The 18,734-nt window shown below is 40.8% G+C and overlaps 2 protein-coding genes across 3 annotated transcripts; one reads left to right on the top strand and one right to left on the bottom strand.

Annotated features, from left to right (window-relative positions):
- Positions 1-924: 924 nt before the first annotated feature.
- Positions 925-14,418, bottom strand: fyco1a (FYVE and coiled-coil domain autophagy adaptor 1a). 2 transcript variants are annotated; one of them, XM_041040043.1, is made up of 18 exons: positions 14,309-14,418; positions 13,122-13,233; positions 12,243-12,349; positions 11,912-12,037; positions 11,393-11,499; positions 10,722-10,865; positions 10,430-10,523; positions 7,821-10,316; positions 7,548-7,640; positions 6,595-6,713; positions 6,333-6,500; positions 5,430-5,582; positions 5,075-5,304; positions 4,487-4,640; positions 3,590-3,682; positions 3,271-3,481; positions 2,621-2,730; positions 925-2,387 (listed from the first exon to the last, which is right to left on the bottom strand). In XM_041040043.1, the coding sequence occupies exons 2-18, from the start codon at positions 13,180-13,182 to the stop codon at positions 2,312-2,314; spliced, it is 4,542 nt and encodes a 1,513-aa protein (XP_040895977.1). In that variant the 5' UTR covers positions 13,183-13,233; positions 14,309-14,418; the 3' UTR covers positions 925-2,311. The 2 variants fall into 2 exon arrangements, with proteins under 2 accessions (XP_040895977.1, XP_040895976.1); XM_041040042.1 differs by having other exon boundaries at positions 13,122-13,236; positions 14,309-14,396.
- Positions 14,419-15,610: 1,192 nt separating this feature from the next.
- Positions 15,611-17,571, top strand: xcr1a.1 (chemokine (C motif) receptor 1a, duplicate 1). The gene is made up of 2 exons (XM_041039439.1): positions 15,611-15,705; positions 15,853-17,571. Exon 2 carries the CDS (start codon positions 15,867-15,869, stop codon positions 16,875-16,877), a length of 1,011 nt encoding a protein of 336 aa, XP_040895373.1. The 5' UTR covers positions 15,611-15,705; positions 15,853-15,866; the 3' UTR covers positions 16,878-17,571.
- The last annotated feature ends 1,163 nt before the right edge of the window (positions 17,572-18,734 follow it).

Raw genomic sequence — 18,734 nt, forward strand, 5'->3', positions numbered from 1 at the left:
CACACCAGCAGTTAGTAACTAAGATTAGTAACTAAGATTGCTCATTTTTGCTCATTTCTATTTTTTATATGTTTCTTTGAGTGTAATCAAATCCATTTTTTTGAAAATCATACATGTGCCTATTTGCCCTTTTACTGCTTGGTCCCAAACAGATCTATTAAACATTCCCTAAGGTTAAACACAGAGGACATGACCTCAGTTTCTTCAGCTACAGTTGTGAGGATGTGTGAAATTTTGGTTGTCATTTTGTCACACCGAATCATAACAGAACTGACAGGTGACATTTGCCTTATTATCAACACTTCATGATTTATGGCAGAAGAACAAACTTCTACAGCTTTTTTTTTCTATGTTGACTATTGTTGCTATCTGTTTACAAGTTTTTGGGGTAATAAAATGTTTCCCCTTCCCAAGGTGCTACTCCACATCCCTTCAGATATAAATTTAGAAAGGAGGATCTTCTTGTTCTGATGTTCCAAGTTGTCAGACACAGGTTGGTGGTTGTCAGAGGCGTCATCACGCTCACATTTTATTCATGTTTCATGCGTGTTTCACTTGTCTATTACTAGTTACACAGAGAGCTAGTAGTGATAATTAATGCACATTTTATTCCTCTAAAAATGATCTTTCGAAAAGAGCGAGTAGAAAAATCTGTCCCTGTGTGACTTCTGACAAAGATAATGTAAACTTAACAGATTTCATATCGTTTGTAACAATGTATAAAATAATCATCACAAAGTGCAGCTCTGTAGAGAAAATATGAGGCTTTGCATAGAAATTGCACTGATTTGCACCCATCACAAAATACAAGAGATCTGACTGTGAAACACAAACAGATCTCTACAAAAGCAGCATAGAGGTAAGCTCTTGCTTCATTAAGGTGTGTAAGGTTGTGTCCAAAAGTGATCAAGCTCATTTTTTTTCCATTGTTTTGTGATTAAAAAAACAACAATAAACAGCAAACAATAGTCCAAACCATTTCATCACTACATCATCACAGAGTACAAGAAAAGCCAGAGCGTTACCTAAACATAAACGGATTCAGGGAGATTGAAATGAAAACCTTACGGAAAAATCATTTCAACTGAAATGCATAATATTGTGCATATTGTGATGTCACTGGAATTAAGGATTTATAGATTAGTGCCAATTCATACCAATTATTACAAATTACCACGGAGAACAAAGTGTAAAATATACAGCTACAAAAGAAACCTAATTCCTGGCAATAAGAGTTAATAGGCACTTTAAAAGTACTCATCAGCTGACAGCGAGTAATATATTTTAAGTGAAGGTCATTCTGATGAGACAAAGTCAGCCTGTGTACAGTAAGTACAGGCACTTTGCTTCACTGGATCCTATAAACTGGATGGGGAAAGCTCTCTTTACACAGGAATTAAGATGGCAGTTTTTCCTCTCTTGCTCTCTCTCTCTCTCTTTTTTTTTTTAGTTTTCCAAAAACATAAAATTAGGACATGCTGCCACTGGAGGACAATTTAATGTCCCACTCCTGAGATTTGCACAAAGTGCATATGCTTTGTTATCATGGAGAATCTGTGTTTTTTCCAGGCCAGTTATTAGTTCCTGCTTTGTTTACTTCCTGTACTGGCACAGTACAAATATGTTCAGATGATTCACTTAATAAACAAACCATGAGCAAACCGCTTTTCTGCACTTCTACTGCTTTCTCTAGCCGTTTGATTTAAGAGACTGCATAAAACTGGAAACATTTTAAACTGGCCATGACTCTGAAAAATATTAAAGTTTTTCCCTGGTGTTCATAGAAAACTTTTGCAGCTAAATTTTTGTCATCTGACCTTATCAGATTTCATATTGGTAAGTTACTTGTAACTTGTAGTGATCAGCATTCCTCAAGATAATTGCATAGACAGGCCAAACCAAAACTAAGACCAACAAAAATGTACAGAAAGAAACACCAAAATTAGACATTTTCTCTAAATGAACAATGTACTAATTTAAACCTAATGGAACCAAAGGTAAAGTTACTTGGTGTATATTAAAAAAAAAACATAAAACTTGCATAAACAATTGTTCTGTTTCTCTTTTTAAAATCTCTTTCATTTTCACTTCATTTAAGCTACAGTTAAAACAAGAGCACACCTGAAAACACTAACACCACAGAGTTAAATAATATAGAAACATTTCTAAAATCATAAAATACTTGGGTAAAAGCAGGTTTTGGGTAAGAACGGAATTAATTAAAAAGTCATTGAATTGCCATCTCTTAAGTCTCCCTGAAGCCACAGTGACATCCTGATGACGCCCGTGTGGGAGCACGTGTCATCCAGCTTCAGGGAAAGTCGCTTCCATCGTAGATTATGGGTTTCTCCATGGTCAGGTGGTAGAAGACTTTCTTGGAGATAAACCTGTTGGAAGAGGGTTTCTGATCAAAGGAGTGCAAACCGATTAACTGAAACAGGACGCTGAGGCACGACAAAAAGCTGGTTTAAAGGCCAAATGCATGCACACACACACACACAACAGTGGCAGAAAATGATGACCAACACAATAAGAGTTTAAACATTTCAGTCATTCGCATGCGTCTGCCACTTTGAGGGAATAATCAGGAGAAGGACGCTGGATGTCAGGAGTTTCATACCGTGAAAATGAGTTGTCAAAGATGAGCGTGTAGAGGCCGGGATGACGGACTTTCAGCTGACCCTGAATTGTCTCTTTATGAGAATTGCAGCGAGTCAGAGGAATCAGGACCTGAGAGCAGAACAAGGACATTGGTCTGAAGTGAAACTCAGAGTGAGATTCTGTCAGAAGTTCTACAAATTTCCCTTAGGCCATTCTACCTATAAATAAATACTAAAATAATCTTTAACTCTCTTTATGTTGAACAACAAATATACAATCATCATCATTATCATAATAACTGTAATATATAGTCAGTTCCAACACACGTTGAATCAAAAGCAAATCAAAAAAGAAAAAAATCACACAAAGGAAACATCGGCACGAGAGGGAGGGGGATGGAAATATGAGACGAAAGGTCATAACGTGTTTACAGGCCCTGACATTTTAAGAGCAGGATGTGTACCTCAACCTGCTGAGCCACGCTTGACAGCCTGCAGTGTTTTTCCTCAGCCCTCAGTAGGGGGCGCACATGAAAGCACGCACAGGGTCATTCCATTGTGTTTGGTAATGATTGATTATCAGAGCTCAAGTTAAAAAGGGTTGCCAGTCGTTCCTGGATCTCACATTTTTGTGCATAAACATAGAAATACACACAATAAGGCCATCTACCTTTGACTGTTCCACCTGAGTGTCAGTGGATTCCCGATAAACCACACTAAAGGAGATGCTTTTGGGCTCAGAGGAAAACATCCAGCTGATGGTTGGCCCACAGTCACTCACAACAACGGTAATCACACTGTAGCAGCTGGACTTGATGAAGAGCTCCCTGGAACCGTCACCAAACTGAGTAATATCATTGATACTGAGAGGAACAGCCATCCTGTAATGTCAACAAATGAATTTTATTACACATTACAGTGGAACTAACTCTACCAACACCAAGCTGACTTAAAAAGTTATTTATGTATGAGGTATATCAAAGACTCACGTGACTTCTCCTGATTTGAGAAGGTTGATCTCTGAGTCCTGTACAGTGGGTACGTGCTCTTCAGGGTCGTCAGGGGTCACATCTCCTGTCCCTCTGCAAAGTCCAACACAAGACACATCTTATTTCCGATGTATGAAACTCTTCAGTGCCGCAGTGATAAAATGACAGGTACAGTATATCTTTAGAATATTTCAGTGATACACTCCAGAACCATGACTATGCATTTATAATGGATGATGAATTTTACCCATAGGTCATTGTGTTATACCGTTTACTTAAGTTCACGTACATAATGCTTAACTTTTATACTGGTCATTATCCTGATTCTCAGCACAAGATAATTCAGTGTTACCTCATCTTCCTCACTGTTATCACCGAGCTACATTTCTGTATATTCCACAACTTAGCTGCATAAATTCCAGGGTGGATTCCAGTTACAATTTAGGAAACCTGTTTTTCACAAATGGAGTACTTGAGCGACTGAACATATTGTGGTACTTCTCATTTCTGAGAAGAGAACGTACTTCCCTAATTGCTATTTGCCACCTGAAGGGGGACAGAGACACACATCCAGGACACTCTAAAGCCTTTACTGATGAATGCTTTAGAGGGGAACTGTGACTGGGAAATGTCAGGTAGGTTTGAAACGAAGGAAACAAACACCTCTAATTGTAGCTATTACAGAGACTTCTACACTCAAACAGAATGTATTGGGCTGAAGCTGTATTTATTACCTTTTTTTTTTAAGCAGCAGTGGGACATTATGGGACACTATTTGACATCATTGGCTCAACCTCACCCGAGGAGTCTGACCAGAGGCTCAGAAAACGACCGGCTGAACCAGGTCTCATCACTCTCATCCCCTCTGCTCTGTCCCCAGATACACATTACACTCACATTTCCAGTGCTCCTGGATGCCGTCGGTCTTGCTCTCCATCCAGTGAGCCTCCTGTGGTCTGGGAGGTGGTGTCACTGTCGTAGACGCCATTCACTTCCTCTTCTGTGATGATGTCGAAAGCGCCATCATCAGATCTGTTGCTGGGGTCAGAAACTGGGAGGAATCGATCGATAGGTTTAATGGACTACGTAACTGAAACACGGTACAGAAAACAACCACCATCTCCTCTCATGCTACACTGTGGGGATCACGCAGTGTATGCATGTATGGCATTGCATGGCATTGCAAAAAATCTATTTTGAAATTTATGTATGAGACAAAGTAACTATAAAAATAAATCTAACATTATGCAGCATTCTTGTCTTTACAATAACAGCAAAACATCTTCTTCCTGTTTTGTCTACCGAATAAAAACTCTGTAGCTAGAAGTTTCTGTCTTTGTTCCCCAATTAGACAGTCGGTCTTTTCACTTCTGCAGTTGAACAAAAAGACTGAGGCCCAGAGAACTATAATGATAAACAAGTGTGCAGTGCCAAGTTAGTGCGTAGTAGTTAGTTATGTGTTGTTCTTCCCAGTGTGCCTCTCACCTGTTACCCTAGGGGTGGGTTTGTAAGGGGCTGGTTCAGGTGGTGGATGAGGTCCTGCGCCAGGTGGAGGAGGTTGGGTATCTGAAGGACTCAGCTCTGCTTCTGTGAACCTCTCCACCACTGCACTGTGTTGGGTGTAACATTCCCTGCAGCAGCGCTCCTTCTTCCCGCTGTGCTTGGTCATCACAAAGTTGTTGCTGCAGTAGTAACAGAAGATACGACCACAAAGCCTAGAAAAAAAAAGTCATACAATTTTGTTACTAAAAACATGTTCTTGGTGTCGTGCATGTTGACAAAGTGCACAAGTGCTGTATGTAGTGAGTACAGGAGGCCACAATGCCAACTGAAAGCTCACCTGCAGTGATGTCTCCGCAGCCACCAGGTGAACTGGCCCTGGCAGCCCAGGCAGTGAGTGGCCTCTTTATCCAGCAACCACCAGCGCTCCTCTGCTCGCAGTTTCTGCTCAAACTCCAGTGCGTCCGACTTCTGCCACAGAGCATCTTTGTCCCTGTTGTGATGCACAAACAAGACAAATGCATGCAAGTGTCATTTGGTGCTGTCTTAACAAATCCTGACCTGACTTTTTTCACTTGGATGAATTCACCTTGATTGCTAATAAACTGCGTTCTGTTGGATTAAAACATTTAATGCTTAATATTTCACAGCTGCTCTGGAGGCAGATGAATGCTAGCTTTACTGTAAATAAGCTGCTCCAACCTTGTGATCTTCTCTGTGTATATTGTATGTTTCACACTTCAGGATCTTTGAAGACTGAACAAATTTAGAACTCCATGTACTTGTACTGGACTGTGATTTCATAATATATATACTCATATATACTTCACACCGTGTTATTTTGGTTAGTTTTATTTTTCCAAATGATGGAACTGAGAAAAAAACAATGAAGGCACGCATAATGCAAGAGTACAAAAGATTGAAATAATGTGGGCACCTCACAAGGGAGTTGACAGAATCACTGTATTTGTGTATCCCTTAAGGAGATGAAAGCTTTGTGAGGGAGAAAGGAAACAGTGCTTGCTGAATCTAGCGAAGAATGATGTATAAAAAGCTACCGTTCTCTTCAGTAGTGCCTCTGTACCGCCCTCTTTCTTTCAGACCTGTTCTCAGTCTCAATCTCATCATCAATCAAACATAACAAGGTGGTAGACACACAAAGAGAAAACGAACTTTAACCCTTTTCTTCATTAAGAATCTCTCTGCCTGTTGCACTGACAGTGGTAATAGAGACAGGTCATACCGGATAAGCTCAATGAGCCGCTCTTCAAGGTTGGTCTTGGTTCTGTTGAGGTCATCGATCTCCGCGGCCATCTTCAGGTACTGGCTTTGCCTGTCAGCATCCACCGTTTTGAGTTTCTGCTGCAATTCCTCGCATTCCTTTTGCATAGCCAAGTGTGCTTCTTCAGCACTGAAGAGAGTAGAAAATGAATCAGTATTTTTTTTATTTATTTTTTTTTTAATCGTAAGATGAAATTCACAAGTATGAGTGGTCATGGACGCACCTGCTTACTGCGTCTCTCAGTTGCTGGATCTCACTCTCACTCTCACGAATGGTTGCTTCTGTCTTTGTGATGTGAGCATCTTTCTCGCCAGTTAGCTGCAAGTACTGCTCATTCTCAGCCTTTATTAAAGATTATCAGGACACATACATAAAAACACCCGTCAGTACAAACATTTGTGACTCTTGATTTGTCAGTAACAATAACTTAAACAACTCATTTGTTTGGTCCTCTTAAATATTTTTGTTCTCTTGAACACTGCTGGAAAAATAAAGTTAGTACCGGAACTGATCCAGAATAGTTTTCTGAGTCATTTCAGAAGGAGTTTGTGTATTTCTATATGAAAATCTGACAAGTTTTCATATGCATCTTGTACTAGAGGGGAAATCAAACATGTCATTCAGGAAAATCCAATATCAGCTTTAAGAGAGACTGAGTCGATCTCTTCAATTAAATCTAAAACATCCCACAAAAACAAATCTTATTATATGGATCTATAAAGGCATCAAATCATGGAGGAAAAATTAGGATCTCAAAGCAATTTCATGGAGGTATTCATTCGATTAGGATCAGTACACTGCAATGATTGTGCCTTCTGCAGTCAGCAGGTTATTTTGTCCCACGTGATGTATAGTTTCCTTTTTTTTAACCCACTCCTTCTGCAAATCCACTAACCATAAAGGCCTTAGTGTCTGTTCCACACTATGTTTACAATCTTGCACTATTGGCAGCTGTCTATCTGCAGCATTCCCTTGATCATATGTGGTTTTCTACAGACTTGAAAAAGTCTGTACAGTACATCACAGATTTTTTTTTTTGATGGCAGTGTATTTTTATATACAAGCATTTCTTTGTAAAGGCAAGTAGTCTCCAGAGATTGCAGAACACATTCTACCACCACCACATGTCTCCTCATTATGAAACCCTGAATTATGTGATGCTTGACAGACACACACCTCTAGTTCAGACACTCTGGCCCGCAAGTTGGATGCATTCTTCAGCTCCTCCTGCAGCTGGACTTTCACCTTGTCCAGCTGTTCGTTCACACTCTGAAATGTGACAAGAACATAAGAGAATTGAAAGAAAGAGAGAGTCAACTATAAATGGTTGTACCACATCACCTGGAAATCCTGGAGCCGTGCTGCTAGCATGATCTGGATATTTGGACACAATAAACTAAAAATAAAATACACCACTAATACATAATTAACAGGTTCTGACTGACTCACCTTCATCTGGGTCTGATGATTCATGCTCTCTGAGCTCATCTGGAACTTGATGGCCTCCACCTCCTCTTGGCTGGATTCCTTGACGCTCTGTACTTGGTCCTTGGCCTTTCCCAGCTGATCCTGGAGCTCCAGGATTGTCCCTGGAAGTGTCTCCTTCTGTGTCAGCTCCTCTCTCAGTCTGTTAGCCTCTAGTCGCAGTTCTGTCATGCACTCTTCTACTCGCTCTACCTCGTTCTCCAGCTCTTCAATCCTGGCAGCGTCGCCTGCCCAGTGCTCTCTGGCCTCTTCTTTTTCTGCACTTAGGTTACAGATGGTCATCCCCAGCTCGGCCATCTCTGTGTTTGCCCTGTGCAGACCCTCACGTATCTCGCTGTTCTCTAGGACCAACCTGCCATTTTCTGCCTTTAAGGTGGACAGCTCTTCTCGGATAGCAGTTACAGAGATAGCCAGCTCAGCATGGGCAGCTACTTCTCTGTCACGCTGTTCAATCAGCGCCTCTTCTTTCTTTTTGCACTCCATAAGCTCCGTTATGTGCTTCTGATTCAGCGCCTCCGTCTGAGCTTTAAGCTGCTCGGTCAGAGTCCTGAGCTCATCTCTTTGGGCTTCTGTCACCTCCAGCTGTGCTTGGGATTTAAGCTTTTCCTCCTCAGACCTCTGTACCTGCACCCTGAGGTCCAGGATCTCTGCCTGGAGCCTGGACGCTTCCTTCATGCTTACCTCCAACTGGCCCTCAACCACACTCAGTTTGCCAGTCACTTCTTGGTTTTCCTTTGCTTGGACAGAACTCCTCTCCAGCTGAGATTTCTCCATTGCCTGCTTCTCCCTTTCGATCACTTCTGTCTGTCTAGCACAGGTTGCTTCTGCATCAGCTTTGGCCGTCTCGAGCTCCTTCTCCCTGGCCTCCAGGGTTTTTAACCTGGACTGGAGCTCAACAAGGTTCTTCTCTTTGCTCTCTAGCTCTGCCTCTTTGGTTTGGAGCTGTTCTTGAAGACTGGCTTCATTCTTGCGTGAAGCTCCTAAATTCTTCTCCAACTCACCGATCTGCCCATGAACACTCTTCAGGTCTGCTTGCATGCGGTTAAGAGCTGCTTTCACAGTGTCCTGCTCCTCTCTCAGACTCTGGTTCTCCTGCTCAAGCTGCTTGGATGTACTCTCGGAGAGCTTTGCGGCCATGGTGGCTCGCTGCAGACTCTCATCCAACATGCGGTTCTCCTCACGCAACCGCTTCTCTTTTTCATCCACTGTCACCTTGGTATCATCCAGCAGGCCTCGGAGCTGTTTCTCTGAAGCCCTTAGAGTTGCTAATTCAGCTTCAAGCGATGCTCTGTTGTCTGCCATCTCCTTCTTCAACTCCTCGTTTTTCTTCACCGTGATCAGCAGCTTCTCATTCAGTTCCATTAAATTTGCGCACTGTGTCTTGTAATCTTCTATCTTCGTGGTCTTTTCTTTGACGTTACCCTCCAGCTCGGCAACACTAGTTGTCAGTTTCTCCTTTTCCATGTTGAGGCTTTGGTACTTGGCTTCTAGCTGTTGTAGTGTCTTGCAGGTGGAGGTTAGCTCTGTGTCTTTCCTTTCAACCTGATCTTTTAGAGCACTGACTTCTAATTCTAAAGTCTCTCTTAAGCCTCCAACATTCTTCTGCATTTCATCCTTATCTTCTTGTACCGTCCTCTTCACCACCTCCATCTCTTTTTCTTTCTCCTCTAGAGCTCTTTGGAGGTCCTGCAGCTGCCTTTGTAGGTTGTTCGCCTCCTTCTCTCTCAAAGTCAATGCCCCCTGCAGCTTGTCAAGGGCACTGCACTGTTCTTCCATTTTTGCCTCCAACTTGTTCCTCTCCTCAGAGGTCGACGTAACTAATGCTCCAAACTTTGTTTCACCTTCATTTACAGCCGCCTCCTTGAGTCTCAGCTCTTCCTCTAGCCTTGCTGCCTGCCTCCTCTTCTCCTCTACCTCTGCAACAGCTTCCATTTTCCCTTTCTCTGCCTCTTTCAGTCTGTCCAGCAACTCGTGTATCTTTTGTGCTGAATCAAAGTAGTTGGCTGCCTGTTGGCCCTTCTCACTCAGAACCCCATCCAACTTGGCCATGAGCTCTATGTTCTTTGCATCAGTTACTGCCAACTTTTCTTGGAGCAGGCGCCGTTCAGCCTCCATGGCTTTCTCCCTAGTCCTGAGTGCTTCCATCTCTCTGGACATGGACTCCTCTCTCCCTTTCCTAGCCTTGAGTTCTGACTGCAAGCCCTGTTGCTCCTCTTGGGCAGCAAGCGACACATCCAGCTGCCTCTGCAGCTCCACGACTACGCCCCTGAGCTCAGCAGCCTCCTCGCCCAGCTGCTGCACTTTATCAAGGAGTTCCCGCTGCTTCAGCTCTGACTGGTCCAGCTCTAGGCGAAGGTCCTCAACTGTGCTGACATCTTCAGTGCAGGCAGGCAGGGACTCATTCAGGTCATTCAGCAGGCCATGACCATAGTCAGGGCTAGAGGGAAACTCAGGTGCTTGCTAGACAGTTGTAAGAGAAACCAAAGGAGAAGGGAAGGAGTGATGAACATCCTGTAATAATTTTAAAATTACGATAAAATGACAGGATATTATTGGAGATATAGGTCACTTACCTGGGAGTAGGTACTGGCCAGACTGTTAATGCTGGAACTGCGACTGGGTGGTTTCCACATGTGGCCAGGTGAGTTTGCACTTCCCAGTGTCCTCCTGTTCATCAAAAAGGAAATGTAATACTGTAAACACTGTAAATATCACACATCCTGACTAAACTACAAAGCTGGAGCAAAGGAAGTCCTGTGTTTGGACACATTTGCTTCTGTGACCATTTCTTAATGCTCATTCAGATATCTGACATCAATTTTATAGTTTTTATTTGCTCTACCTGTTGTTTTCGAGATTTCTTACCTTGCAAAAGTGGGCCAAGAGGCATCAAGATCATGCCCTCTGGAAGCGACATCAAACTGGACCTCATTGAGTTCATACAGGTGATTGATGATATCAACACTAAGGTGGGGCTTCAGGAAGGGACTTCTTGCATAGTACCAGTCACTGCAGAAAAGGAGAAGCGGGAGAGGTCAAATTAATACATAGCGGAACAACTAGAAACAATTATAGTGGCTGAAAAAGGAACTTCACATTATAGTCCATAACACTCATCAGAGGACAATGACATCTCAACCAGGAAATTAAGAAATTCCTTAAAAATATGTAAAGGGTCTATAGCACAAAATAACAGTGGCATTCCACTTTAAGATTACGATTATTATTTGTAGTTTCTCAATTTGGCAACAGCTCTCCAGTGTAATGCTGTAGATATGCATGGTAGATGGTAAATCATTGAAAACAGTAATTTAATACTTATTAATAATTAAACTGCTCTTTCTACCCGTCACCTTGGTATCTGCTAAAGCAGCAGGCCCATTTCACAGAAAGAGGAAATGAAATGTCTTATAGCCTCTATCCAATGTTCACAGACCTTGCAATCCACAAACAAACATTCAACACAAAATCTTCATGTCTAAATTTAAGAAAAACAACAACACTGCAAGGGGACTTCATTAGTCTGACAGTCTTACCTGGTGACTCTGTGGTTCATTAGGCACTGCTGCAGTGTGTCAGCCAGTCGCTGATGTACGAGGGAGTAGCGAATGAATGCTCGTCCCTTCCCCAGAGACGTCTTCAGCTATCAAAGTAGAAGAAGACCTTATTTTACACTGAGCTTTTAAACGGTGTTCACCTCACACTCCAGGGATATTCCACACATCAAAAACTACAAAGTAAATGAGAACTGATTATTTCATTATTTATTGCTCAACTTGTCCAAAAAAACTGTTTCATAAAGTGATGTTATATGTATCCAATTAAAGCTTGTTGAAATGCAACAGCTACTATTTTGTCATTTTTCATGAGAAATATGTAAAATTTAAAAGAGGACAAAAAAAATGTTGAAGGAGTGCAAAATATATAGAACTACTTTCTACGGATCTGAGAGGTAAACTGATATTATTAATGATCAGTATATAATCAGTGCTACATCGGTCCTGTCAGTGTACGCAAAAAAAAAACAAAAAAAACAAAAAACAAACACTTCATACTTCAGTGATGGATTTGACAAAGCGGATCCCATCATTGGCCCCTTTGATCTTAGCCAGACAGTCATTGAAGTAATCCCAATAGTCCTTCTTTGTACCAAGAAAGGTGGTCTTCTCCTTCTGGTCAAACTGAGAGAAAAGATACAGTTGGAATAAAAAACTGTTAAATGTTGATTATTTTATGTGGGATATGTTGTGGGATATGTAAGCTGCTGCACTCATGCAAGGATCTGTGTTTTGTTAATATTTAACCCCTTTATATTTCTAACTAGGAGTATCTCATTTGAAATCAAATTATTTTTTCCCATCTTCAGTGAATAATTCAGATTCATACCTGTAGCAGGTACTCCAGCTTGTAGGAGAATTTGTGCAGGTTGGTGCTGTCATCTGTGATAGGCTCCCCACTTTCCCTGTATTCCTTCGCAAGCTCTGCAACAGCCTCTGAAATTTGCAGATACAAACACAGATATGAGTTCAAGAATGAACAAATATTTCTTAGATAACAAGTAACACCAACATAAACCTGGGAAAACCCATTCAAAATATACTTGTCTTATAAATATATAAAATTAAAAATTAATTTTAATAGCAAGGGTTCGTGCAGATAATACATTTGTCCTGTTATCAGGGACACAAGAAGCAGGATAAAAAAAATAGGACCATTAAAATTTCCTTAGAAAGTTCAATTTGGCAAAATAACTGAGAAGAAATGGAAAGTTACTGTGGTTTCACTTCTTGGTGCACTTTCAGTTACACACACACACAGACCTTTCTAGTGCCTTAATCTTCCCATTTTTTTGCAGTGCCACTTTCTTCAACCACAGTCAGGCTGTACATTTAAAACTTGCCTCGTATCCATCGTAAAAACTGGAAGGACACCCGTGATGGATGCACCCTTAGCACACACTCTCTGTCTCGCTGCATGCTGACAGAGGCCGCCACCACACCCTTACTACACAAACATGAGGCCAGATGTATGCTTTCCCAAATGATGTGAAGACCAGCAGAGGTCAGATAGTTCCAGGCTTAAGGATTGTCCTCAGACCCGACACTGAGACTGAGACTGAGGTCATGACACCACGGCAAACCTTTCTGACTCTTCTCTCTCTTCTCTGCAGTCACACCATGTCATCGAACGACTGCCTGCTGCCAGTCTATTCACACACACAGAGACGAACAGGCACACACACACACACACATAAGGCTGGCGTACCATGCAGATCTCGGATAATCCTCTGGAGTTGGCTCTCCCCAACAGCAGCCCCAGTAGCCATGGCCCCACCGCTCTCTCCCTGGCAACCAGGGGTCACAGGGTCACATCCAGTCTGCTGAATCAGAGAATCAGAATCAGTCAGGAACAAAAGACTGACATGAATAGTCCAACATACTGTCTCATGCATGGGCAAACATGTACACACAATTCTGCTAAACATTAATGAGAATTTTTCCACAGCTTTCATGATGGCTACATTGCTCAATTCTGTGCAGAAAGTGCAGCTCTTGGGCTCGAAAGCCAGTCTGACAAAGATGTAATGGTAACAGCAAACAGGCATGGCATGCTGGAAATTGTCCTAATGTAAACAGAGTTATTTTTCACTAGAATCTATATTCATTACCCACAGAAAAAGGGGAATACATTCAAAACGTACAGTTCTCACACTTTGTATTATCATACAATATCTGAGTTTACACCACTGCTTTCATATAAAGTTCATTTTATTATATTCGTTAAGACTGTTAAAAGAAATGCTGCTTCCACTGTGTTCATAAAATCATGGCTGCAAAGATCACCGTGTTGTTGAGTCAACACTTCTCTGACACAGTGTCAGCTAAAATGAGATTTATAACATTCACAGAGGTAGTGTTCATGGCAGATATTACCGGATATTATGTAGGTGTTTTTACTTCTTGTTTATGTGTCTCCCTGTTTATGGGGAAGTAAACAAAGCATAAGTGCTGAATATGGCACCTGAATAGCGTTTATACTGTGGCAGCGTAAGACCAACACCTTACATTTTAATACACGAGCATTCACACTGGGGTTAAAGTTCAACCTCATTTTATGATTTGTCTGACGTTGAGCTAACGGCTAACTAATTAGTGAGTTGTGAAAAGATCAATAACAATTTTACAACATTAGCTATCGCCTCCTACAGTGCTAATATTACTTCTCTTACATCTATTAACGACAAACAGAACACTTATCTGTTGTTTAAGCGTTTACAAACGACCTTTTTTTTAGTTCTCAGTAAGTTTTAGCTTGACACTGATCATTTGGCAAGACATTTTGAAAACAACCGTGACATTAGCGGGACACAATAGCTTAGGTAATGTTAAACGTCTCTAGATAGTTGGTGGTGAAAAAAAACGCGAACAAAAAGAATAATAACTTTGACATACTTTTAGAGATATGACTCAAGCCCATAACAACCCAGGTCGTTTATGTGAACATACAAACTTGTTGAAACTGTCGTGGTTGACATTGTTGCGTCCACTGAGAAGGCGACTTGTAGCCCTCGGAAGTTAGTAGGCGGGATCCACGAACTGGGTAGTTTGGTTGCAGTAGCAGAGTAAACAGAAGTGTCATGTGATCAGCGACATCAACTGCGTGTCCCGCTTTGCTGTGGTCCTTTGTTTCTCTGGCAGCTAATCATAGTTATTTCAGATTTATTTGCAGGGATCGGTTAATATGACCTTGTTGAGATTTTGCCTACATACAGAAAGCTTTTATTGGCTTTTATGATTTTTACAACCTTTGTGTCGCATATATACTGAGATACCCAGAAGTAAAATAGCATGAAAGAAATCTGGGGTCTGGAGTTTCAAAGACATGTGCATCTACCGGGCAGGGCCTAATGAAGGGTCTAATGAAAAGATGTCATTGGTTGCATTATGACCACATTAGGGACTAAAAGTCTGTGCATTTCTGCCCATGGTACATAACTGTTGGTCCTTCTGTTTTTATCTATTTATTTATTTTTTCCTCTATTTTTATCTGTTTCTCACAAGTGCCTAAACATTATGAAACTACAACACTAAGCTGCTGGAGTACCACAAGTTTCCTTTCAAAAATCTCATTTTATAGTGTCCACTCATCCAAAGTCATACAGGTGGTTTCGATTTTACTTCCCCAGATAGTGACACATCTGATTGTGAGATATCTATTGAAACATTTGTTTATACAGGGGCGTATGTACTCTAGTCTATATGTATAAGGTTTGTGAACCACAGTCACCAGGTAAAACTGTCAGAGACTGAAGTCCCCTTGCAGTGTTGTTTTTTTTAATGTTAATTTTTCTCTGAGTTACTATTAGAAAACCTAGCACCTTAATTTTTCAATATATTTGAGCTATGCAATCTCCCAGCTATCTCCACACACTTGTCCATTTTCTCAGATAGTGCTGATATGCAGAGATACCACAGCAGTTAATATATGATTTCTGTTATCCATGATGTGGTAGAAATCTAGTAAATGGGACTTGGGTTAAGAATTTTTCATCAAAAAACTTTTCCCAAGGTTAAGAATGAAGTCAGAGGCTTAGTAAGTTTTGTAATTTGGGTAAACTGGCCCTTCAAGAACTCAAATACCCATTTGCACTGGTTTGCACAGGTTCAGCCGAGCTGAGGACATGAGGACACAGTATGGTAAAAAAAAAAAAAAGGTCAGCCTACAAGAACTAGGACTAGGAACAGAAAACACTACCTCTCATGAGGTTATTTAACCCGTCCCATTTTTTCTCTTTTTAGTAGAGAGAAAGCGTCCTGTCCAACAACATATCACTCCCATCAAACAGAAGGTAGGTAATTTTTTTGCCCTGCAGTAGTATTTTGTGCTCACAAATGGGATTCCAGTGTATCCTCCTTAAGTCACTGAAATTAATCATATTTAAGACCAAAATAACCATGATCCTAAGGCACATACTAATTCTATACTTCTATTCCAGGTTCTGCTTTAACAATGAATGTCAGCTGGAATGACAGCCAATATGACACTGACTATGACGATGAAGTGTGTGAGAAAGGCGAGGTGGTCAGATTTGGATCCATTGCCATTCCTATTTTCTTCTCTGTTGTGATCACACTTAGCCTCACAGGAAACATCCTCGTCCTTGTAATCCTGGCTCTGTACGAAAACCTCAAGTCTCTCACCAACATATTCATCCTCAACCTGGCCATCTCTGACCTCATCTTCACCACCGGTCTCCCCTTCTGGGCCATTTACCACATCTATGGATGGTTGTTTTCAGAGATTCTCTGCAAAATTGTAACATTTGTCTTCTTCACTGGATTTTACAGCAGCATCCTCTTCCTGACAATCATGACCATCTACAGGTATCTGGCAGTGGTCCACCCTCTCTCTGACCTGCGCATACAAAAACTCACCACTGGCATTTTCCTGTGTATCCTAACATGGATTATCAGCAGTGGAGCAGCCATGCCGTCCCTGCTCTACAGCTCTCTCCTCTCGATCCCTCATAATGGTACACATTCCCTCGGGTGTGAGTACGAAAACACCTCGTGGAAAAGAATTGCTGTCACCCAACAGAATATTTTCTTCTCGGTTGCTTTTGTGGTGATGGGTTTCTGCTACATCCAAATACTGAGAAGAATCACAAGAACAAGATCCCACACAAAGAACAGAGCAGTGAAGTTAGTCTTCTGTATCGTGGCTGTGTTCTTCATCGGTTGGGTGCCATACAATGTGGTCATCTTTCTGAGAACTTTGGCTGACGATGTGGTTTCACCATTTCAGTGTGAAGCAAGCGTCCAGCTCGATTATGCATTCTATGTGTGCCGGCTCATTGCTTTCTCCCACTGCTGCCTGAACCCTGTCTTTTATGCATTCGTCGGTGTGAAGTTTAGGAGCCATTTGAAGTTAATGCTGCGTCGAATGTTCAGTCGGCAAAGTCCAGTCGAGGAAAAGCAGGTTAGAATGCAAAACCTTGTCTCACAGGGGTCAATGTACTAGCTCCTGTTCAAGCATTTCATTCTTATGTTTACTTGTGCATCACTGATTTTAAAAATGCATTTGGTAAAATCCACTTGATTCACATGTTGTAGTTTGTAGCAAGCTCCACTCAAAATTCAGATTGTACTTTTGCTGTTTATTGTTGCATACCTGGGTCTGTGTTAAATGTTTGTCTTAACATGTAGCTCGTGTGGGATGTGGAATTGTAACATAAAGTTATCTACTGGCAGTTTAAACAAACTTGTTTTTCATGGGCATGTAAAAAATGTTAGTCACAGCGGAAGTGGAACCACTTTAGCAAATATCCTCACAGTGTAAATGAGTAAATGTGTAAAAACGTTTGAGAATGACAAATTAGATTTCACTTATCACTGTAATTTTGTAATTTATGTAATTTTTTCATGTCATTGTATAGAACAGATAAACATCACTTTTACATGTAATTGTGCAAGGGCATTGTTAAAATCCTTTTTGTTGTAATTCTAGCAAATGTGCTTGTATATTAACAGTCAATCCACATTTTCATCTGCTAAATTCTCGGTTTTTCTGTGGTTTATATGTAGATTCACAGAATAGAACTTGATACATAATCATGTAAAACATTTCAAAAACAATTGTGGTGCTTGAACTGTCCCAATGCAACTTGCACTTCTCGTTTCCTTTGTGCAATAAAAACAATGACTTTTTCAACTGATCACAGCTTTTTTTTCATGATAAGCCTCTACAACCTCTACAAAATCGTGAGGATATCTCCAAATTATCTTCCCATTAACAAAAAAATGTGTATTTGTGTGAATAGATTTGTATTGTTAAAAAGACTGAATTTAAAAAAAAAAAAAAAAAAACATGACATCTTTCTGGCCTTTCTGTGGAAGGCCAGATAGATAAAGCATTTTACATGTAACAACTCATTGCATCAGACCTGCTCATCTGCTTGCTGGTGCAAGAGTGCAACTGTTTTGCAACAGTGCAACAGCCCCTCTTCAGGTGGCATTGCTGGTTTGTATTCAAACACTCGGGCCTTTGCCATACACTTCAATCTGGACACACCCTATGCACAGAAGTTACACTGCCCCCCATTGATCAACGTGATCATTATTATCCTTACATAGCTGGCATCTTTCATCTTTGCACACAGACCAACTGACAAGTTGCGATAGTAAAGGTCTGACCGAAATGTGCTGATTTGCTCCTTCATTTAAAAGGAGATCCATAAGAATAGTTCAAAATTCTAGTGTTCAAATATGTATTGTTCATGTAACTGTTTGTTTAATGTTCTTGAAATGAACATAATTTCTAAAGGAAATCCATACAAAAAGGATTTCAGCATCATAACATTACATCATTACATTATGTATCAAGCAAAAACCCTATGTCCACTACAAGGGACAGTTAAAAGAAATAAATAAACAATGTGTTTGAAAAAAAAAATTGCAACATGATTCTTTCAACCACAACACTTAAATTATCCTAAAAAAAAACACAAAGGCAAAACCTTTTTTTCCTCTGGGTCTGAGGAGGATACATATCTCCATATTATCCAATTCACTCATCTCATTAATTTACTTCTGGATAAACAGTTTAAGGACAGAGAGTCTTTAACTCATTAATTGCAATTTGCCAGCAGCTTGTTAATTCAACATTTTTCCATGTGCATAATATTCATCTGAGTAAAGTTAGACCATACCATTGAGCTATCACTTTCAGTTTTAACAAGTTATAATCTCATTCCCACTGTTTTCCATCCCTTTTTCCTTCACAGTCCAAAAGATGTATTAGATTACAGCCCCGCCCCCACCCCCACCCCCAACCTTTGCTCCATAAAACCACAAGGTTTATATCCTGGGTATAAACATA

Source organism: Toxotes jaculatrix, chromosome 6 (genome assembly GCF_017976425.1).
Source record: "Toxotes jaculatrix isolate fToxJac2 chromosome 6, fToxJac2.pri, whole genome shotgun sequence".
Classification (NCBI taxonomy): domain Eukaryota; kingdom Metazoa; phylum Chordata; class Actinopteri; family Toxotidae; genus Toxotes; species Toxotes jaculatrix.